General features: G+C 37.6%; 1 protein-coding gene across 1 annotated transcript in view; it reads right to left on the minus strand.

Annotated features, from left to right (window-relative positions):
- The window catches only part of LOC138029720 (hemicentin-1-like), a 65,917-nt gene that overhangs the window by 34,178 nt on the left and 7,739 nt on the right, over positions 1 to 24,000 (minus strand). Inside the window, exons 3-11 of the mRNA XM_068877478.1 lie at positions 17,494 to 17,739; positions 10,748 to 11,017; positions 10,202 to 10,450; positions 8,314 to 8,583; positions 7,729 to 7,995; positions 6,015 to 6,287; positions 5,518 to 5,763; positions 828 to 1,097; positions 116 to 382 (exon numbers count right to left, since the gene is read on the minus strand). Coding sequence (XP_068733579.1) covers positions 116 to 382; positions 828 to 1,097; positions 5,518 to 5,763; positions 6,015 to 6,287; positions 7,729 to 7,995; positions 8,314 to 8,583; positions 10,202 to 10,450; positions 10,748 to 11,017; positions 17,494 to 17,739 — 2,358 coding nt within the window. The remainder of the gene's footprint in view (positions 1 to 115; positions 383 to 827; positions 1,098 to 5,517; positions 5,764 to 6,014; positions 6,288 to 7,728; positions 7,996 to 8,313; positions 8,584 to 10,201; positions 10,451 to 10,747; positions 11,018 to 17,493; positions 17,740 to 24,000) is intronic.

Genomic DNA, 24,000 nt, shown 5'->3' on the forward strand with positions numbered 1-24,000 from the left:
TCTAGTGCGATTGATGCAAAGGTTAAAACCTACATCAAGTGGCTTACTAGCGAATGGTCAAACTTCTCTAATGCTTAATTGACTAAACTTAAGAGGGGAAAAAGATTGCACTTACACTGCACATCAATAGTTCTCACTGAAGACCACTTTTCCCCACAGGTGTTGTTTGCATTGCAGATGTACTTTCCAGAAGCCTCTCTCCTGATGTTTGTGAAACTCAACGACTGATTGGATATTGCATGTATAAACTCATCTGCATTTAATTTTAACCAAGCAACAGTCGGCACTGGATACCCAGATTCATTACAGCGTAAAGACACATTGCCACCTTCAAGAAGAGTCTCAGTGCCACTATTAACATGGACAGATATCTGAACTGGAACTGAAACAATGATAGTATCACAACTTAATTAAGATTTTTGATAATCACAATTGTGAACATCAATTATTATTCCCGCTTTACGAAATAATGTTCAAAAAATCAATGATCATGATGTACTGCGATGATCTAGAATCTTTATTAACATTTTTCTGCAGTTCATGCATGTGACTTTCGTATATTGCATGCGCCAATAGACCACTTTCGATATATTAAAATTCAGTCCTAAACAATAGGCATCATCTCGAGGCTCTGGGGAATAAAGATAAGTATTTGTATGAGGTTATTCCCCAGAGCCTCGAGATGCTGCCGTTTGTTAAGGACTGAATTTTAATATATCGAAAGTGAGCTATAAAATGCATTAATAAGGGCAAACAGAACAGACTATTAACAACGGTGAGAATTACAAAAAGACACCGAATTTTTTTCTTCATACAATTGAACTTACCATTAAAGGTTACAGTAACATTCGCACTTGTCACATTTCCCAAGGGATGGAAGGCTCTGCAGCTATACATATGGTCTCCTTTTTCCGATATGTTCTTAACCCATGTCCATTTGCTGCTTGTGGCCAGAATTTCTTGATTCTTCAAGAGTTGGTAGTTTTCTACGAGTGGGTTGGCTTCAGATGCCCCGCAAGTGAAATTTACCAACAGAAAATCAGCACAGTTTTTGTTTTCTGTAGTGTTAGCAACCAAACTGACACTGTCAGGATTGTCTGTAAACAGGGAACACTAACGTAAGTTCAATTTTCTTCCTTCCAGATTTGGTGGGTGCTGTCAAAAGTGCAAAGCAAACAGTGAAGCAAACAGCAATGGGCAAGTTATAAGGGGTCCAAAGATAATCTTATTTCAGTAAATCTCCAACAAAAGATGTCGACTTCAATCTTCTTATAAGTGCAAATGCAGCAGCTAGTTGTTAAGGTGTTCACAAATCATCACCATTCAATTGCCTGACATTGTCTTCCCAGTCTTCCCAGATTAACCGATTTTGTAACCTCTCAAACATATCAAGGGATCTTGGGTTCTTGCAGATGGTACATTATTTTTTATTTGAAAAAATCTCCATGCATATTTCTACATTTAAAAGCGCAACTGGACCTTTCTTTATTTTTACCCTTTTCCGCCCGCTTCATCATTTGCTGTAAGCAAGCACAACACTGTCAGTACACTAAATAAATATAGTTTTTTTTTAGGACATATATAAAACTATTGATTCAGAATTGTTTCTCGGAATTATTGTCAAAAAAAGAACTTTTGGATAAAAATAGCTTGAAACTGCCCACTTTCACTTTCCAAATTTTGCAATATTTCACATGTGAAGAAAGTGATACGTCGAATCAGCTTTGCATATAGCATTCTTCACAAGTGAAAAATAAAACCAATCATTTTCCAGAGTAGAATCACTTAACCAATTGGAGCAAAGCACTCAAACACCTTCCAAGAAGCGCGGTCTTAAAATCAGCACCGCAAGTTTGTGGTTTGAAACATGGCTTCAGCTTTTCCTCTGGATTTACCCCTGGATGATTTTATCGAGACGCAATCGAAAAGGAGGAAATTCAACATCTCTATAAAGAGTGTAAATCAACAGAGTTCAAATTTGTCTTTGCACAGCACAAAGCGCCACCATTACATGTACATGATTGTAATCTGTGTAATTAGAGAAAAGGGGAAGTGACTTCTCCCATATTTTCTAGTTTTCTGTTATTCTGAATGGGAAGTGATATTTAAGCCTACATGTATGTGTAGGCCCTTTGTTTTCTTGTTGCTGGACTTAAAACTAGTTATAATTTTTGTTATTATGCTCACTCACTTCATAGATCAATCTTGAATTATTTGCTGCAAGTTCTACCTGTAAGGTCATGTCGTCTTAAAAATTTCAAGTATACATATTGTATGTTTAATTTTTGTTGTCTACATGATCCACAAATTACAGTGTAAAAAGCACTTTGAATGGATTTTTATTCACTTGTTGCAAAACCTTGGAAAACTCACTCGTGTTGCGCTCACTCAGTCATTTTCCACAGTGTTGCAACTCCTGAATAGAAATCCATAAAATGCACTTTCTATGACGTACAGCTGTAATCTATATTCGTTCACAATCACACGCCCAGAGAGAAGTCTTACATTAAATTAAGGTGGCTTCATATGGTGTCCTGACTGTGCGCAACCTAGTTACTAGAAAGTGGCTGAATGGCACAAGCTGTAAAGCTCGCGCGACCGACACGCAGCTCTCCCACGCGGAAAGTAAACAAACATGGCTTCTCAACTTTGCAAACTCTTTTACTTATCAAAAGAATGTGGACGTATGATCTTTTCGAAATGTTTACCTATCCGTAAGAAGGCTGCAAATCCTTTGGAGTCCAACAGAAGGCCAAGTTTAATTAAAATCATTTCCCACTGTTCTGAACAACTAATCTGATTCTAACAACCATGCATTGATCGACATTCACAGCTGTCCTTGGAGTCGTGAACGCTACGGAAAACAAGCAAAAATCGCCAAAGGGGGATTCCCATATTTGAGGTGAAGAAGATACTCCTTCAAAATTTGTCCCTTTTTGCGAAGAGCTCAAGGTTGAGCTCTCGACCAAATTCAATCGATTTCTTTGGTGGATTGGGAATTTCACGCATGCTCAAATGGCGATCTTGGCAAATTCCTATTCTGTTACCTATGCTGTGAGATGGAAAAAATGCGAAACTTTCAATTGAAATATCTCTAGTTTTTTTCAGTGAAATTTCTTCAAATTTTGCAGAGCAGTAATTACTGTTTACGCCTTCCATCTGCCAATTCATCAAGAGATTTTGTAAGACAACTTTTTAAACGGAGCTAAAACAAAATCGCTAAAACTGACGAAACTACCTAAAGTAACCCCTATTTTTTTGGCCTACAGAAGATTCCTCTGGACAAATGTCATGTAATGTCAAAGTTTAGGAAATTTTCACCCAAGGAAATGGAAGAAAATTAAAATAAAAGCAAAATAAACACTGTAAACAACCTATATTAAGAGGGTTATAATTCTAGGTAAAACCCCGTTAATTTGACAGTGATGGTTGAAAAGAGTAGTTTTGTCTTTTAGAAGTCTATTTAGATAGCCTTGGGAGAGATGCGATTAAGAGCAACGCCAAAATTACCGTGGATAGTGGATACTAGCGCGCGCCAAATGAACAGCGAATAACCATATGGAACCACCTTAAATGGCACAAAATTGAATGAAACACTTTTTTTGTTTGGCATGATTAAATTGCCCAGTACGTGTTTAGTCTACGTTAGAGAAAGTTTTGGTGCTAAAATGATACACATGTGTTGCACAAATAATTTAAAAGCAGTGAAATTATGTTTGACTTTGACCCTTTGATGTCCAAACCAGCCTAAACAAGCCAAACTTAGTATTTTACTCTGTCTAAAGCCAGACGATTTTACTAGTCAATGGGGAACCCCTGGGCGTCAATGGGTTAAACACAATGTCTACACTATTAGGATGCAATACCAATGAATATTATTTTAGGGTTGTCACTAGAAATGTGAAGCACCATATTGCTGTGATTATTCAACCATAGCCCTTCAAATGATTGACAAAGCGCTCTGCTTACTCAGTGATGGGAGGCAATTTTACTGAGCCATAACACTTACCATGAACACCTGCAACCAGTGTCACTGGTAACATGTTCAACCAACAAGCCTGATCACAAACTTTTATTCATTTAGTTTTATTACATAGCTGATAAGAATCAATCTGTTTATATGTAAAATTAACATTAGAAAAATATATTGCTATCAAATTAGGTGAACGAGATAAGTTTTTCGAAAAATGGGCCTTAATTCGTACGAGGCAACTTGTAGATAATTATTATTATGATTATTATTATTATTATTACTACTACTGTTATTATTATTATTATTATCATTATAATTTTTTTAGTATTACTACTACTACTACTACTACGGTTAGTTATTTATTTATATATTTTACATGATCAAGACAAGACCTTGTATAATAAATATCCAAAACTCCCAATCAGTGTTTTATAACAGCAATGTGTTAAAAACTTAAACTACACTTTGTAACCTTAAGTAATCAGTGTGTAAGTAGAGGTATGTAAATGCGTAGTTTAGTGTAAATTAATCATTGTAATAGTACAGTTGCAAATAGAGTTAAATGTACTTCTGTTAGGAAAACAAAAGAAAAAAAAAGCAAGTTTGTAACAATTTTTTAAAGAAAGATTGGCGAAAAAATTATACACAACGCATAAACTGGCCCTGGCCCATTCTTCCCTTTTGTCAATAACAAATCCACGTTTTGCATATAATTTACACTTGCCACTTAATACATTTGATGATGACGACATGATGTCATGAAAACATCATGTTGCTCTTGTCATTAATCTTTCTTGTGAAAACAACCAATTCTTTTAAGTGTACACAACAATGAAAAAAAAAGCATAATTATTGTACTACAAAATTAAAGTACATCACAGGCGACCCATGCAAACTCATAATTCGAATGCTCAGTCAATGTAATGATTTGTAGGGTTTACATGTATGTGGGAAACATGAAATTCTGACAAAAATCGGATGTATATACCGGTACTCCTACAATAATTATTGTAGTTTACAGTGACGAAAATAAATAAAACTAACCTTACTTTTACTTCACCTTGTGTCCTGTGTCGATTTGAGGTGTTCTGGGGTACATGTATATGTACTTTTGAAATTTGCTCCCATCCGGCTGAGTGATTAAGGTCGTCTTTTAGTGAAGGATAGGAGCTAGCCCAGACCTGCTCAAATTGACTCAAGGACACTAGGTGAAGTAAAAGTAAGTTTAGTTTATTTATTTTTGCTGCTGTAAACTAGGATTAGCAGATTTTTTCCGGAATTTCATGTTTCCCAAATACATGTAAACCCTACAAATCATTACAATGTGTTGACCGAGCATTCGAATTATAAGTTTGGGCCACCTGGGAGTTCATGTACATTATTTTTTGTTACGCTTTTCATGTACATGCATTCAAAACAAGTTCATTATTGTTTTAAAAATCTAGTCAAGTTTAAGAGCAAAAATCAAACATGTAAATGTAACTTACATTGAATGCAACATATGGTTTGAAAAATATGTGTTTCAGTATTTAGGAATGACTCACATTGCACATCAATGCTAACTTTTCTGCTATCATTTCCACATGTATTGCTCGCTGAGCAGTTGTATTCTTGTTTTGGTCTGCTGATGTTGGTCAAATTCAAAAAGTTTCCTGTTTCTATGATGTAATTTGAGATATTGATCCAAGAGATATTTGGCTGTGGAGAGCCAGAGGAGAGGCAATGCAGTGCCACATTGTCACCCTCCCTGGCAACAATCATATGATTCTTGACTGTCACTGATGCAGGGACTGATGAAAAAAACAAAGCAAAACAAAGTTAGTTGATTCTCCGATGATCACAATTAATATTGAACTCTCCATGGGCTGTGTGAAATGCTGGCATTGAAGAAACCTGACTCTTGTCTAAAAGTCAAAAGTACAGTAGATCTTAAGTAGACCATAGGTGCAATATATGGCATGCAATAATCAATTGAATTCGTTTGCTAGTAAAACAATGAAAGTTGGAAATCTAATTCAGTAAAGTTAGCTGTAAAACTCACCTTCACCCTCCAAAATGGTATTGCTGCTTGATGCATTTCCTATAGCATTGCTGGCCACACAGCTGTAACTATGTTGCCCTTGGGTGTACAGCGTTTGGTTAAACACTCCTACTTTTGCTCTTGTCACGTTAGCAAGGCTAACACCATTTTTGTACAGAGTAAAGTTTTCTGCAGCTGGATTGGAATCGCCAGCAGAACATGTTAACATCACCATTTTGCCTAGTAAACAGATTTTGTGGCTTGAAGTGTCCAGGGAAACATTTTCAGGTTTATCTGCAGAAAGAAGGAAATAATTAATGATGGTCTACATAAATTAATTTAATGACTTTCCTTTATTACAAAAAAACAAAAGCCACTTGTAAAGGAAGCAATCTCAGTCTGTTTTATACATGTATTTCTAAGTATTACCTCCCAAAATGAGGAATTTTTGTGAAAAGTATGTACAGGACCACTGAATTCCAAGTAAAATAAAAATCGCTTTGTGAAACAAACCTGCATAAGCCTTCACAAACTAATTTCCTTATTCGTAAAAGAAACTTACTGCATACTTAAATAAAGTATAATTTTATTCAATTTATGACTGATCAAAGTATACGTGCAGCTTTCCCATTTTGCACATCATCATTAGTCCTCGGGTGTCAGGGTTGAAAGAGCATAATCACTAATAATTATGCTATTGTGACAGAAAATGAGTCATTTTTAAGTGTGCGAGGTGCCAGACTGGTGGTACTTTAAAGCCGCACTTTCAAAAGACAGGCACTGCATGCTATGGAACCATTTTCATATATGTATGAAAACCCAGCCAAAGCTGAAATTCACCCAATCAGATCGCTACGATAAGCAATGAGGATTTCCATAACATAAACTAACAGTCGAAAGCCTGTTGGTTAAAGGTGGGCCTTAAAGTGAATTTAAATCGCTATCCGGAAGTACCAGAGAGAATTATTTTGTATCCCAGCTGCTGGCTGCTATTAAATTCTATTCGATCCTCTTGGATGTCTTAGACACTGAACCAGCATCTAGTGGTTCACTTAAGCTTAAGAGGGTTTAGGGGAAGATTGCACTTAAAATGCACGTCAATAGTTCTCACTGAAGACCACTAACTCTTTTTCCCACAGGTATTGTTTGTGACCATGTGCGACGATCATACAAATCACTTAAATGATGAGGTTACCCAGGGAGTTTACACCAAAAATTCCTGAATTTCCTTAATTTTTTCCCAGAACACAGCAATAACTTGTTTGTTGCACCTGCATGCATTCACAACTTAAAAAATATAATGCTGCAAAGTCCTGTAATCATTCATGTTAGTGTATCCACTTTGCAACATGTGGTTTAAAAGATGTGTTTTAGTATCAAACAATTTGACTCTCATTGCACATCAGTGTCACCTTTTCTGCTGTTATTTCCACATGCATTGTGCTTGCTGAACAGTTGTGTATGCATTCTCTGTAGTACAGTTGTGTCTGCTGAGGTTGGTCATATTCAAATGCTTCCTGTCTCTACAATGTAATTTGAGGCATTGACCCAGGAAACATTTGGCCTTGGAAATCCAGAAGAGATGCAATGCAGTGTCACATTGTCACCCTCCCCAACAACTGTTGCGCCATTGATGCAAAGACTAAAACCTACTTCAAGCGGCTTACTTGCGAATGGTCGAATTTCTCTAATGCTTAATTGACTAAACTTAAGAGGGGAAAAAGATTGCACTTACACTGCACATTAATGGTTCTCACTGAAGATCGCTTTTTCCCACAAGTGTTATTTGAATCGCAGACGTACTCTCCGGTTGCCTCTTTGTTGATGTTAGTGAAACTCAACGACTGATTGGATGTTACATGTATTAGCTCATCTGCATTTAATTTGGACCAAGTAACAGTCGGCTCAGGATACCCAGATGCATTGCAGCTTAAAGCCAGATTGCCACCTTCAATAAGAGTCTCAGTGCCACTATTAACATGGACAGATATCTGAACTGGAACTGAAACAAAGATAGTATCACAACTTCATTAAGATTTAAGATCATCACAGCTCTGAACCTTTTAAGGTTTTTTCAGTATTGTTACTGATTGACAAAATGCTCAAAACTGCGCTGATCTAAAATCTTATGCAACATGACGTACTTCAATGATCTAAAATCTTAACAGTTCATACATGTATATAAGTCTTTCATACAGTGTATGTCATTTATGAAAAAGAATGCCAATAAATGCATTAATGCCAGAAAACAGAACAGACTATTAACAGCAGTGGAAATTACATTAAGACACTGAATTTTCCTTCATACAATTGAACTTACCATTAAAGGTTACAGTAACATTCGCACTTGTCACATTTCCCAAGGGATGGAAGGCTCTGCAGCTATACATATGGTCTCCTTTTTCCGATATGTTCTTAACCCATGTCCATTTGCTGCTTGTGGCCAGAATTTCTTGATTCTTCAAGAGTTGGTAGTTTTCTACGAGTGGGTTGGCTTCAGATGCCCCGCAAGTGAAATTTACCAACAGAAAATCAGCACAGTTTTTGTTTTCTGTAGTGTTAGCAAGTAAACGGACAGTGGCAGGCTTGTCTGTAAACATGGACAACTAACATAAGTTGAAACACTATGTCTTTATTTTATCTCCCTTCTAGATTTGGTTGGTGCTGTCAAAAGTGCCAATACCACAATGAAGCAAACAGCAATGTGCAAGTTACATGTATAAGGGGTCCAAAGATATTTTATTTTTGTTCTCCAACAGGAGATGTCGACTTTAATACATCAATACCCATTCTTCCATCATATCGATGCCACAATCCGCATTTTTAATTTGATTACATTTAAATTTGAGTGAACCTGTTCATTTGATGATGATGACATGATATCATTCAAACACTACACAATCCTCATCATTGATCTTTCTTTTAAGATACAACCAATTCTTTTAAGTGTAAACACAACCAAAAAAAGCACACAGAGCACCATTGGTAAGAAATGTTTATGGTATTAACCCATCTATGTGAAAAATTTAGGTTTTCGTCATCGTGCCATGATATGACAGTCCACCATATGCCAAATTGTTACCACTATTACGTGACCATACCGCAGGCTCGAACTTAGAGAATCAATATACACTTAAAGTGTATGGTCCTGAGGGAAACAGTTAGTTTTGTTTTCCCAAGAGTCCTCATGTTTCCCGAGACGAAGTCGAGAGAAACACCAGGACTCGAGGGAAAACAAAAATAAACCAGTTTCCTGAGGGACCAGACATTAATTAAGTGCTTTGTTATATATTTAGACTTTTCCTGCAACAATCGCAGCAAAACATCCGGAGTGGGCAACAACTGCGGAATTGTATCCTGGTCGGGACACATTTGAATTTGATCAGGGCCATGTGACCAAGAATCAACCAATCACAGTGCTCACTTTGATGAGCGAAAGTCTAGGTATATAACAATAATAATTGTATACTTTTCTCCAGCTAGAATTCAGAGTACATATTTGATATTTATTGGACATCCATGTTATGGTCAATTGAAAACCTGTCAAAACAAGGTATCCGCTGACCAGTATTGCATAACCATGTAGCAGACTCAAGTTTAGAGCTTGAGGTCAGCTGTTTTTTTGGAAGTTGAGCACTGGTGATTTCAACTGGATTGCAGGCTTAAGCACGGTTAACTTATTGCAAGAATAAATAACCCGGAGAGCTCCGCTTGGAAGCTTGGCTAAATCTACATTGTACACATGTAAACTGTACGTACTTAGTTACAAAAGTCACGTACACGCATTCTAAACACAGTGCTGGAAATAAATTTTTCTTTATTCAAAGGACATATCACATCCTTTCAAAACTTCCTTTTGGTCGGACATTTGACAAATTGTACCCGACCTACAGTAATTTATTGACTGACAACACCTTGAAGAAGATAAATCAAGATGAGCTGGTGAGATGTTAGACAATCGTGTCCCATCATAATGTGAAATTGGTCGGACATTTTCAAAATTTGGTCAGACAATGTCTGGTGACCAGATGTTATTTCCAGCACTGAAACAAAGACTAGTTCATTATAGTTTTAAACATCTACTTAAGCTTAACAACGAAAAAAGTTACACAGTACTGTAAATCAAACCTGTAAAATTTTAATGTTTACACATGTATTTTGCATGTGAAGTTTTAAAAAATGTGTTTCAGTAAATAACATTGACTCACATTGCACATCAATGGCAACTTTTCTGCTCTCGTTTCCACATGCATTGCTTGCTGAGCAGTTGTATTCCTGATTGGGTCGGCTGATGTTGGTCAAATGCAAAAAGTTTCCTATTTCTATAATGGAATTTGTGATATTGACCCAAGAAACATTAATTTGCTGTGAAGAGAAAGAGGGGAAGCAATGCAGCGTCACGTTGTCGCCCTCCTTGACAACCATTGTGCGATTCATGACAATCACTGATGCAGGGACTAATGGGAAAAAAAAAACACAGAAACAAAGTTAGGTGACTGTCCGATGATCACAATTAATATTGAATTCTCCACAGGCTATGAGTGAAATACCGGCAGTGAAGAAACCTGACTCTTTAATGTCTAAAAGTCAAAAGTACAGTAGATCTTCAAATGATAACGAGTTGCACACACTCTCCATGAAAATAATGTTCCATGGCGATGAAAGGTGCAATGTACCGCATACAAAAATTGAGTGAATTCATTAGCTAGTAAAACAATGAAAGTTGGAAGAGGAAAGTTAGCTGCCAACCTCACCTTCAACTTCCACAACGGTATTGCTGCTTGAAGCATTTCCTATAGCATTGCTGGCCACACAGCTGTAACTATGTAGTCCTTGGGTGTGCAGCGTTTGGTTAAACACTCCTACTTTTGCTCTTGTCACATTAGCAAGGCTAATGCCATTTTTGTAAAGTGATAAAATCTCTACAGCTGGATTAGAATCTCCAGCAGAACATGTTAACATCACCATTTTGCCTGCACAGATTTTGTGGATTGAAGTGTCCAGGGAAACACTGTCAGGTTTATCTGTGAAAAAAAAGGGAAATAAATTAATGACTGTCTACACAAATTAATGAGTTAATTTTTCTTTACAACAGAAAAACAAAGCCTGCTTGTAAAGGATCGAAGCATTCTCTGTTTTATTGTATAGGATCTTGTAATAGCAAGGTGTTGGTGAGTAACCAAAAAGTACTGGACAGTTAAAGTGCAAGTTGCAGTAATTTAGGGTTAGAAACATGTTTCCTTATCTTGTTCTTGGTGTAATCTATTATCACTGTTCCTTGGTTTTAGGGCATAAAAAGATACCCAATTGAAAATAGAATTAGCCCATTAGTCTTACGTCAATGTACAGTTACATGTACTGTAGCATTAAAGCCTAACAACTAGTCCCTCCTCCTGTCCTTATTTATGTTTAGTAATTATAATTATTTAGAATCACTATCAGCAAGTTATAGTCAAATTAGCATCATTAGACCAAGCTGTCTCTTGTTGTTGCAATTGGCATTGGTTTGCTTTAATGAAGACAATTAACAAAGCAAGTTTCACCTTCATAAAAATTAATACATTAGCAGAGTTCACAAATTCACTATTCTAACTTATACAAAGTGCAGAGTAAACAAATAATGAGATGTCACCATACCTTTTGGATAGTGAGAACCAAATAACACAACAAGGCTGAAATTTGGATCCATCTTTAGGAATTAGGAGAACTGATGGGCAGCTGAGAGTTGTTTCTTTACTTTTAGCTGGTTGGGTTTTTATTTTTTACAATAAATGAAAAAAAAATGCAGTTTCATGGAAGGACCAACAGACATTTACAAATTGGTGTTGAAACCGTCCACCAGAACCATCGCCCTATCTTGCTAACATTGACAACATGCAAAGTGTGAGAAACTTTATTCTAGAGAAATCCGGCATCCTCAAAGGAAAATCTTGCCTGTCTCAGCTACTGTTGTTTATTATCTTTGTTTCATGAATGATTTGGCCCATATGACAGGGCCATGGGAAACATATAAAGTCAACTTCTTTTAGTAAATTAAAAAAAAAACTAAAAAATGAACTGCTGTGCCAATATTAATTTCACTCTGGTTTCTGTTTTCCCTAGGGTAATGAGTTTCTTCCCAGTTTATTCTGTGATTTATTTGCTGCCTTAAATTCTATTTTTCGTTTATTATATTCAGGATTTAATCCAAGTTTATCTGTCCTTCTCCCCATGGCTTGTAAATTTTGTTCGTCCTTTTTATAGTTATCTATAGTTCAATGTGTGTGTGTGTATGCATCATTCTGACCCTTATGTTGTAATTTATTCTATGTAGTTTGTTTTCCTAGCCTTGTTAACTTTCTAGTTCTTTTAGGAAGCCAACACCCCATTTAGCTTTAATTCTTACTTCATGTACATTAATTTTTTTCAAGTATAAGGGGTCAATAAAAGTTGTTGTTGTTGTTGTTGTCATGGGACTGACAACCAGACTGAATGTCATTTTTTTTAAATTAGATCTTTCAAAACCATTCCATTGGGTGCAACATGCATATGAATACCTTTTGACAAAGATATGCACATTATGATAACTGATGCCCACTCCTTATTTATCTCAGATGCTTCCTGACTAACTGATACATGTACCAGGGAGGCCAAATCATTCTAGGGTTATTCATCTTGGACATATGTTCTGTCTCATGTACCCCTGGGAAGTGTCAGTGTTAAGTAATAAACGATATCGGCAGGTTTAAAACACAGGTCACATATTCCACTCCTTGCAGGTCACTGTTTACACTGTGTAACTAAAGCAACCCTATAACCCTAACCTAAAATCTTCAGTTTGGCTAGCCTTAATAGGCCTGACAACATCATGTTTAGGCCTAAATTTAGCCTAGTTAGTACAGGTTTTGTAACAAGTGACCAGTGAAAAATGACTGACCTGATTTTCGTGTAATTGTACATTTTACAAGATACTTAATTACATGTACATTGTACACAATACTCTGGAGGATCCACCTTTGAAGATGTGTATGAACTATGTAACAGAAAGATCTTGGAATATTGGAGCAAATTGTCTCGCAATTGAAATTTAACACTGATAAATGCGAATCAAAAAACATGATGTAAAAAGATGGATCATTCACCGCCTCAGTATCTTCTCTGAGGTAACTAGAAAGTTGTACCTGAAGGTAACAATCTTCAGAAAATTTACATCACTTTGACTCTGTTGTGAAGCTTCCAAGCCAACAAATTCACAAAATAAGGCAAACAGTGTACTTGGTTTTCATAAGACAAACAGTGTGTCTCAAGAATTCTGAGTTGTTTTAAAAGCTATATATATACAAGGGAAGGGTTTAAAGTACATCCAGTACTCAAGTATTGCTCCCCGCATTAGTGACTAAATCATGAAAAAAATCATCTTGGAGAACGTACAGTACAACGTGGAGTGTCCAAATTTAATGCTGCATTGAAAAAATTGGGTGAGACAGTCCTTTGAGGACTTGTCTAAAGCTATCATCATCATCATCATCATTTTGGTGTTTATACCAGTTTTGCTATTTGGAAACCAAGTCAAATCCCTTCTTTTCTTTTCTTTGACATGCATCTCAGAATCCTTGCTGTTCCCAACAGGAAAGCTTTACAATACATTACAATACAATACATACTTAACTGACCGCTCCCCATAGGGGCTTTTCAGGGCCAATGAAACAATTACAATATTAATAATGAAACGACGGAAAAGAACAACAGCAACAACTGTTACGAATTCCAACTGGTCGGAGGCAAACCAGTTGGCTATTTATAAGTGCAGCTGGGAAGTTGAAACAGGGACTACCAGGAACAAAATGCAACGACTGGTCAGAGCAGGGCTTGAACCCAGGATCCCTGGATCTCAATGCAAGTGCCTTAACCACTGGGCCACACTGCTTTCTGCAAGATGTCAAACTCTTTTCTGATATCAATATAATTATTATTATTGTGAAAATTTAGAGTAAAAGCATCACTTTCTTGTTGGCATCACTTTCATTTGTTTCAAAGACCAACCATGCACGACCAAGGTGTCCATTACAAATAAAACTGATACGACCGAAATTATAAAATTTCTACCGGTATACTGTGCTTTATCAACATGTAACCATGCTCAATTATACAGTATGTACGTGACAAAGCAATTTTTCGGTTTCACTTTGTGGTTCTGTTTATCTCGGTTCCCACGGAAAATGTCCGTTTCGGTTGTGCTTTGTGGTCATCAAGCTCTGTCATATTTCTCCCACACGATACGTGTGCAGGAAGACAAATGATTAAATCAGCTTTGTTTTAGGAAAACCCCTAAGACTACTGTTCCTTTATCTATTGTGCTGTTAGAGCACGTATATGTTTTGTGGTTCATCGAGACACAGAAAACAGGAAAGTTTCATCAGTTTGTGTCTTACCTAGCCATGGTTGACCAATCGTATCGTTAAAAAACAGGATGTCAGCCATAAGTTTCTTTGAGTTCGTTGTTTATTTTGTTAATGCACTAGTCATTTGTTTCCCCCCACCCCCCGACCCCCGGGAATAGTGGGGACATATGGGGAAATTACTAGGGCAATTACGCGAGATTAGGCCACAATTACGCCTCTAGGGAGTAGGGAAATTACAAGATTTTCGTTCCTCTGCCCTACCCCTCTGGGGACATACAGGGGGAAACATCGGGGAATTCTTACCTAGGAGGACTGGGACTGAAAAGAAACGAAGAGCAATGGTAATGAGTATTTTCACACGTGCAAAAAACAAAAGAACAGCAATCATGTCTAAACTTTTTCTTTATTGGTCGCTTATTCCTGTCTTGTTTCTATCCAGTTCTTTTTTTTTTTTTTGTTTCGTTCCTGTAGTTCATGTGGCACACACATATGGCAAGAACTGTATATTGTGGTAATCTCCCTAACATTTCCTTGATGACTCAGAATCTTTTAGGAACAGAGGGGAGCGGAAATACACCTACTTTACAACCATTCAAATGTAATTTCCCTACCCATCCCCGGGGGTCAAGGGGTGGGGGAAACAAATGACTAGTGCATAAACGGCTACATTAAATGTTTACAATCGTTTCGCGCTATTCTCCAAGTTTTCTCGTTGTTCCATTCCACAGTTTGCTCCAGTAGTTTCCCTTACATTTGTAGAGCTTGTCGTCCACTAGGTTTCGTTTGGTTCTAGTTTTATCGCTATTTTCTTGGACGATTCTAGTGTGGTTTTTGCGAGCACATGCTGCTTCGCGAATTCTCGTTTTCGTATCACAATGCCGGTCACGTGTTGCTGTCACAGTTTTAATTGCCCTTGCGTGACAAGGGCAAGGGTAAGGCCTCACTCGAACTTGGAATCATTAACCTCAATTATGTTACTGAAGGACAACAATTAATGACTACTGTAACAGTTACAGTAACACCATGTATCCTCCACTCTCATCAAGAACTATTTAAAACTGGAACTCTCTGCCTGATGCTTACTCTCTGGTCTTGCATGTACATGTAAACCACTTCAACAGCCTAGGGATGAAATTTCCTTTACTTCTATGCAGGGTTTTAAGTAAGAGCCAGTGGAAAGCAAAATTCATCGGCTATATTTTCTTAGAAATTACCCTTCACAGGGATCACCTTAATGCAGAAATCATGCATTTTTATGCAAATAAAATCCAAAAAATGCACCATCAAAATTTTAATGCATCCCCGGATGCAAGGCACAGTCTGACTAAAAATAACTCACACAGCTTGCTTTGATTTGTTTATAGTATATATTCTGTTGTTTGGGAGACATGCAAAAAAAAAAAAATAAATAAATAAATAACAAATTCAAAGTGAGCTAGTGGTCGCCATATTGGATTTTCTGCCAAGCAAAGGAGACTAGTGAAGATGACTAAACATCAGGGAAAGTTAACTGAGCTCCTGCCATTTGTTTGCTCATTGATCGATTGACAAATACAAGTGCTCACACTTCTTGAAAAGGAACTGCAAAAGGTTGAAGACATATTAGTCAATTTTTAGTTAAAGATTTTTTGGCTAACATTGGCTGAAAGAATTTGGATGGTTGTAAACAAGGAATTTGGGTGATAAAGTTATCAATGATTTGTACCGACCAGGTAAAAGCTGGTAAGGAGAGCTCGCCCATGACTGGATGCAAGAAATTCCAGGAATCAGCACTTGTACAGTACATGAATAAGCAGTGTTCCAGATAGGCGACGGGTCTCGGGTCAAAAACCCGACAAGATCAGCTGCATGACCCGACAAATTAATGGAAAATTTATAATAATCTGGTGGGATCAGTGGGAATTGACCCGTTGGAATTCCCTATTGGCACCCTGCCTTAAAATCTTATTTGGAACACTGAATAAGGTGGATCACAAAAGTACAGCTGCAGCAGTGTTGCTTCAACAAGAACACTTCAAAGCTGTCCGTGAAAATGCTGAATAGGACCACCTCAGTCGGTAATAAACAACATTAAGTACATGTACTGTCTAGTCTACACTGTATTTATTTCTCAAAAATTAACGTCACATTATTATCATTATCATCATCATCATCATCATCATCATCATTATTATATTATTATTATTATTCATACTATTTTAAGCTACTGTCCAAATTAAAAGATTAGAAAGTTTGTTACTCTCTCTTTCTCATAACCTAAAAAATAGTTTTTCCTCGCGGAGGGTCACCAAGATTTTGGGACCCCCAAAATATGCTTGGGACCCCAATTTGGCCAAAAATCCTTGTGCCAACCCTGCTTTAAATTTTACACATAACATGAGAAGCATTCGCACAGAACATGAGTCTTAGATCGGCAAAGTTTTGTTCCAGTATAACAAAAGAAGTGCCTGAATTCTGAGTAATTTCGGGGGCAATTTATGTTTTCTGTTTTCATGTCAAATGCTGTAATGGAAGATCAAGCACACACGTTTTAAGGCAACGGTCCAGCAATCCAGTCAAAGGTGTAAGCTGCCTGATTTGCTCACTACATTTGAAGCGTGACAAGACGACATTTTCGGTCACAACTGCTGAAATACATTTCACGAAGCTGTATCTATAGAATGCAAAGGAGCCATAATTAAAGGGGCTGTGTCACGCTATTTTTGAACCCAAAATATGCCTTGCCGTCAACAGAATTTCCAAAAAAATACATGTACTCTCTCTAAATCAAAAAAGCCAAAACTTAATGATCAATATTAGTATCTGTTCAAATACCCTAATTTGTGCTCCAGAATGCAGGAATTGCATTCAAAGAGGTTCAAATTTCAAAATTTTCATGGCGGAGGATGCCCCCAGACCCCCCTACAAGCTTGTGTCCTCAGCCCTCGAAAAGTGCCACTTCAGGGCATGTTGTCCATTCTCCACCTTCTCCTCAGGTTTTGCCACCTACTCAAATTCTTATTGAAGACCCTGTCTATGCATGACCACCTGCCCAAAAACCCTTTGCAAGGGAGGAGCTTTATACTGAAAAATAATAATTATAATAGAAATTCACAATTACTTTGTATTGTCATACTCACACTGAACATCAATGAAGACATCTTTACTAACAGGACTTCCAACCCCATTCTCAGCAGTGCATCTGTAGCCTCCTGCATCCTGTCTACTGATGTTAGTGAAATTCCCAGACACAACACGTTTATTAGAAAGGAATATCAAGGTTGTTCTTGGTTCTGGTTTGCCATCAGGACCAGCATCGCAGGTCAGACTGACATCATCTCCCTCGGTCACTGTTTGGTTTTCAGACACAATCACGCTTGGTGGAACTAGGAAACAAAAGCGTGGTAGCCATTCACTTACATACATGTACTTGCGTCGAGTTATGTACTAAATAATATTAAATAAAAAACTATTCGTTGATAGTGCGATAAAGGTTTACTTTTTAATCCCTGTAGAAAGATACAATGTACAATCATGTATCCCAGATTTTTTTACCATAAATTTGAAACCCATATTGTGCCTAAAGATTTATAGAAAACACTATTAAATTAATCATTTCTAGAAATGAAATAACTACCAACCAACAATCTGGGACTTAAATGAAAAGAGAGCAGTGTCAAATGAATTCAATTTGATAACAGTTACTGATAATAATTAACAGTAACTATTATCAAATTGAAATCATTATTGTGATTGTATGACAGTAAGAATTTCCCACATTTTGAAAAACATTCTTCGATTGCAAGGTGTCTGCTTTTGATTATTCTTTACCCCAAAAAACAAAGTCTCTCTCCATTATAATTGCTCCAACTAAGTAAAGCACTAAACCCAGGAAATAAACTTGGATATTACTGTGCAACAGCTCCCAATGCTCCAAAATTCAACTTACAGTATGATTCAAATTAATTTAGTGAAACTAAAACAAAAAGTAAAAGAATATTAAAACCCCCAATTCCATCACCCGCTTGAGACATCTTCTTGCTTATGGGATATTAAAATAACAAGTTTACAGCACTAATACATGCTTGTCACTTCTTTCAATGGTGCACGGTCAAAATATAGGGGCTTGGTGACTAGTTTTAAAGCTAGTTCCCAAGCCACCATGTTCAACCACAGGTAACCCAGGCTCACTGTTTCTGTCATGTACGGGTTTCATAAGATGAGAAAATATAGAGAACACATGGGGCAAAGACAGGAAGTTTAGGTCTGGAAATTTTCTACAACGTGAAAATAAAGATAGATGAAACTTACCATGTGGCAAGTTGTTGCTGTCCTCAATTTGTACACAAAGTTTCAGGAAAAATAGTCGCCTTCACCTTTCCTCCATAGTGTAGTGGCAAGGTAGGAGGCTGACGGCAGCGTCGCAGCTCCTATCTACCCTCAATTTTATGGGTGAAAATCAAATCCAGTTGGTAAGTAAACAGACCAGGCTCATAGAACATGAATTTCTCTAAACCCTGTATCCACTGAAGCATCTCCAGCTAGCTAGCAACGCAAAGCCAGCAGGCTCCATAGAACATGTACGTTAACCAACTAAAATGGCAGCCGCAAGCTGTTAGGATGACAACTGGTCTAATTCAAAAATAGCACTGAGCTCGGCTGGGCAAGGTGACACACGCTAACACCAAGACAGTGTGGCCAACATAACATGCATGTGCACAACCATTTCACCGGTCAATTAGCAGTCATGGACAGCTAACATACCAGGCAGGTGTTTTTAGCACCCCTTTGAGTGGTAAGCTGGGTTGGGAACAGCAAAACTGTTCTCCCACGACAAGTGTGTGCTGTCCATGGCTGCTATTTGACCGGGTGAAATGGTTGTGCGCATGCATGATGTGTGGCCACACCGGCTTGGTGTCACCTTGCTTTTATTGTTGTTTATCTTTGACCAATCTGGGATTCCCTTCCCTCCACAGGAACTTACATGTATCATACTCGTCACCAGGCACCCCGAGCTCAGTACCATTTTTGAATTGGAACAGTTGTGATCCTAACGGCTTCGGGCCCCCATTTTAGTTGATAAAAGTACAATTTCTACGGAACCTACTGGCTTCGCGTTGCTCGCTGGAGATGCTTCAGTGGATTCAGGGTTTAGAGAAATTCATGTTTCATGAATCTGGTTTGTTTATTTAGCGACTGGATTCGATTTTTTCGCCAAAAAGTCGTGCTGATTGACGGTCGATCAGAGCCCCGACGCTGCCGTCAGCCTCCTACCTTGCCACTACACAATAAAGGAAAGGTGAGGGCAACTATTTTTTCTAAACTTCATGTACATATTAAGCACAGCAACAACTCGCCACAAGGTAAGTTTCATCAATTTTTATTTTCATTTTCTAGCAAATTTCCAGACCTAAACTTCACGTCTTTGCCCCATACATTCTCTATATTTACTCATCTTATGAAACCCGTACATGACACAGTGCCCCTGGGTTACATGTGATTCAACGGAACAGCCTGCTTGCAGGCTACTTCTTTAAAGGAAAATTAACCAGCCACATTGCTCCTATCAGTTCTTTCATCAGTGATTTGTATACAACACATGATTTGAGAGAATCCAGAATGAATCCAGAATCCTTGTGTGGGTTGTGGTGCTCGCTTCGTTGGTGAAACCAACAGGTATTCCTACACACGTGTAAATGAGCACCTTTTCTGGGACGAAAATTCTCATATTTTCAAGCATCTTAGTTTTTCTAAAAATTGTCAGGATAATTGTGATGTTTCTTGCTTCAAATCCTTGATAATGCCACTTCTTTCTATCAACTCAACATCAAGGAGAGCTTCCAGATTGAGTGGTTAAAACCCAAACTCAATAAACAAGTTGATCATGTCAGTTTAGTACTACACTTTTAAACCTTTACCGTTATGTCAGTTGTGTTCTCTATAATATTGTTGGTTAGTTTGAATTTTACCTGCTTTTAACGAACATTTAATCTACAAAGAATCATTGTGTTGATAGTTATATTACCAGGGTCCGAAATTAACTTTTTATATATGGCGCCAACAGGTGACTAGATAAACATTTTCAGTCACCAGATGGCAAATTGTGGTTGCCAAAAATTTTTCCCCTGAAAATGCATGTTTTGAACCTCTTTATGGATACCAGATAGCAACGACCGCGTGGTCTTGTGTACTGTATGTGTCAAGCATTATTTTTTGCTTTCGAAAGTGGACATTTTGGAGAGAAAATGTATCTGACCTCGAATGTAATAAAGAAGTCCATCAGCCCCTTAGTTCGTTGAAAATTTCAGCCATGGAAACACCAGTCACGTCCTGTCGCACTCAAGCCGCCATGTTGTTACCGTGCTACATTCCTCATACCAGTCCCTTGACTCTCTTACTGAGTCGTTGTTTTTTCGCCCGCCATACGTATTTTATGAGGAACCACGAAAAAACCTGGCAGCTTGCGACTTATGGAGGTAGTTAACGGTTATTTCAAAAACCATTGGCAGGATAAAAAGTCAGACACCTGTTGGCAAACAGCACTGAAGTTAATGATAGGTCGCCCGCTGGCGACCAGTTGTGAAATTCTGGTCGCCAGTTCTAAATTTTTAGTCGCATTGACGACCAGGAAGGCGCAATTTCGGACCCTGATATATAATTATAATTATACGAATTATCTTGTAAAAATTTTAATGTTACACACACTATGGCTGAAGATGATTTCTTGCATCACATTATAGTCACAGTTGTTCATTCATTCTTACAACTGCCATATTGGTGGCTACAATAATCTAAATTGCCTGGCATTCATACTTTTACACAATAGGCAACTCAATGCAAGTTGCCTACCCTCTGGAAGCTCAATAACTGTTGTGTGGTCACATAGTCAGGAAATTGTGAACTGAGAGATACAGTGTGTTTTAGGGTCCAAGCATTTTACACTGTATTTTGGGGCCTGCTGACTGACACATGAATAATAGAAATGGTCAGGTGGGCTTTTGGTTGTTTTTAAATGGTTTTGAAAAGCTCCGAAATAGTATATGAATTCAACATAATTAAATTGTGTGCTTGTAGTGTAAGATCAATTTAAACTATGGCTCAGTTATAGAAATTCCGTAGTGCATTAATTCAATTTCTGCCGTTCAAATAAATGAAGCTTTCATATTATTCCATAATTATCTTTATGGGAAAGAGACCCTTGTGAGTGTTTTGTTTACATGCACATGCTTACTGTACAGTGAACGAGAAATTTTCAATACTGCAGGAAGCGAAGCTGAGTGCTACAACCCAGATCAAAAGACTATGGGACACTGTCAAATTTATGTGAAAAGTAGAGAATTTACTGTACATGCTTCCAGTTAACACTTGCATAGTCATGTAGCTTTTTGTTGATCTCAAGAAGTAACCACAAACTGTTGCTTCACTGTTGACATGTTACTGAAAATAACTGGGCTAATAAAATACGCTTCCACAGTTAACATTTATTTTACTGTATTCAGAAAATACAGTAGAATAACATATAAATATTAGAATTACTACTAGGATTATCCCATATGGGCTGGTTGTCTAATTTCATCATTTAAAAGCTAAGCCCTAGGTAAACATTGTATCCACTAATTATTGTATACCCAGGTGGAAATCTTGTAAGATGGGTGTTAAGATGAAGATCTTAGTAAGATCTTGTTTAAGATCTTATTACATTTTGGTTATCAAATTTTCATAGAAAAGTTTAATTTTGTTGAGATTTTCGGATCTTGTATTAGGTTACGGTAGACCTTAAGGAGTTTGCAAAACATTTTTGACAATTTCTTTCACGAAACAGCCATCAACTATACATCAATTGAAAGGCTATGAAATGCCTCTCTGATCGAATTTCAATGCAAAGGGAAGCCTTCTGTATGATGTCATTCACAAGGCATTTGATATTCTGATTGGTTGCTTCAAAAAATTCGTTTCAAATATGCCTATCAAAAATTTACTGATAAAGGATAAGTCGAAGGCCACTGCAGGAGTTCAATTTTAAAAACAGAAATCCCTCAAAAGGTTTTTTCAGTTGGTATCTTGGGAGTCTTCAGACCAAATTTCAAGACAAACCGTTGAATTTTCATTCCCCATCAATTCACCTCACAGTGCTAAATGAGTATGTACAGCGCAAGAATCACCCATTACCCTCAGTTGACGTCACCCTGGGAAAGCTTGCAGGAGTGAAGTACTTCACGAAACTGGATGCAAATTCTGGATTTTGGCAAATAAAATTGTCAGATTAAAGCTCAAGGCCACTAACCACCTTCATTACACCTTGGAGTCGGTATTGCTTCAACGTTATTCCCTATGGGATCAGCTCAGGTTCCGAGAAATTCCAAAAATGCATGAGTAGAATCCTTGAAGGATTGGAAGGAGCTGAATGCAACATTGACGATGTGCTTTGTCATGGCCCTACCCAGGAGATACATGACACAAGATTGAAAGCAGTTTTAGATCGCCTATCAGCAGCAGACATAACACTCAATGTCGACAAGAGCATTTTCAGTGCCCCACAGATCAAGTTTCCTGAAAACGTGGTCAGTGCTAATGGAATTCAAGCAGATCCAAAGAAAATAACAGCTATTGTTAACCTTCCTGCACCAAGTAACGTTCATGAAGTGTGTTTGTTCCTTGGTATGGTGAACCAAATGGGCAAGTTTGCAGAGCACTTTGCTGACAAGACAAAACCTCTTTGTGACCTGATGCAAAAAGAGAGCCAGTGGATCTGGGGACTGCAGAAAGCATTCCAAGAAATAAATATTGGAATATCACAGAATGATGTCATTTCAAGCAATTTCGATAAAACTGGTTTTGAGCACATTTGTACACCAATTCAGCCACCCAAACGAAACTCGAAATAGTTATTTAACAGCCTGTTGATTGAGGGATCCAGTGAGCACATGAAGCCCCTCACTAGTTTTAAACCACGCAAAAATATCCCTGAATTAGTAAGCATCACCGATAGGATACCCGAGTATCTTGCGATGTGCATAACATATGTGCAATAACAATAGTAGGCACCATCCTTAAGACAAGGGCAGACAAAAGCTTTCTCTTACTTTTCAAATAGCTGCTCCAACGCTAGATTGCACAGCATGTAACATGTGAAAATTCGGGACAGATGGCAAGATATTATCAACAATAATGTTGAACCCCGTAAATGAAGATACATCCTTGATTGTGCCGTTACGTTCCCATGTACCACCATCTCAGCTGTTTTCTGCTCAAGGTCATCAGTACCAAATGCAAGACTTAATTGCGAGCATTTGGTGTGAAAACGTCATCATCATACCCGTTTATTCTGCACGCACCCACAATCTTGGACAAAACTCTTGGGAAAAATTCCAGCTTAAATATCATTTGGTATGCACTCACAAAATGTATTGGTCCTTCCCCCCAAACCAATGTTGATAATATGATGTAAAATACAGTGCAAACCTTTGGTCGTTTTTTAACCGACATTGGAATGGGGGAGGGGGAGTAGGAAGAATTGAATTTTTATCTCACAGACAAATTGGAGCGTCACATTTTCCCAAAGAGTTTTGTCCAAGATTGTAAACATACGAAAATGAGAAAAGGTTACAGCAGATTCTTTGGCCCACATAAACCCTTGTACCAAATTG

Source organism: Montipora capricornis, chromosome 13, assembly GCF_036669925.1.
Source record: "Montipora capricornis isolate CH-2021 chromosome 13, ASM3666992v2, whole genome shotgun sequence".
In the NCBI taxonomy this organism is placed as follows: Eukaryota; Metazoa; Cnidaria; class Anthozoa; order Scleractinia; family Acroporidae; genus Montipora; species Montipora capricornis.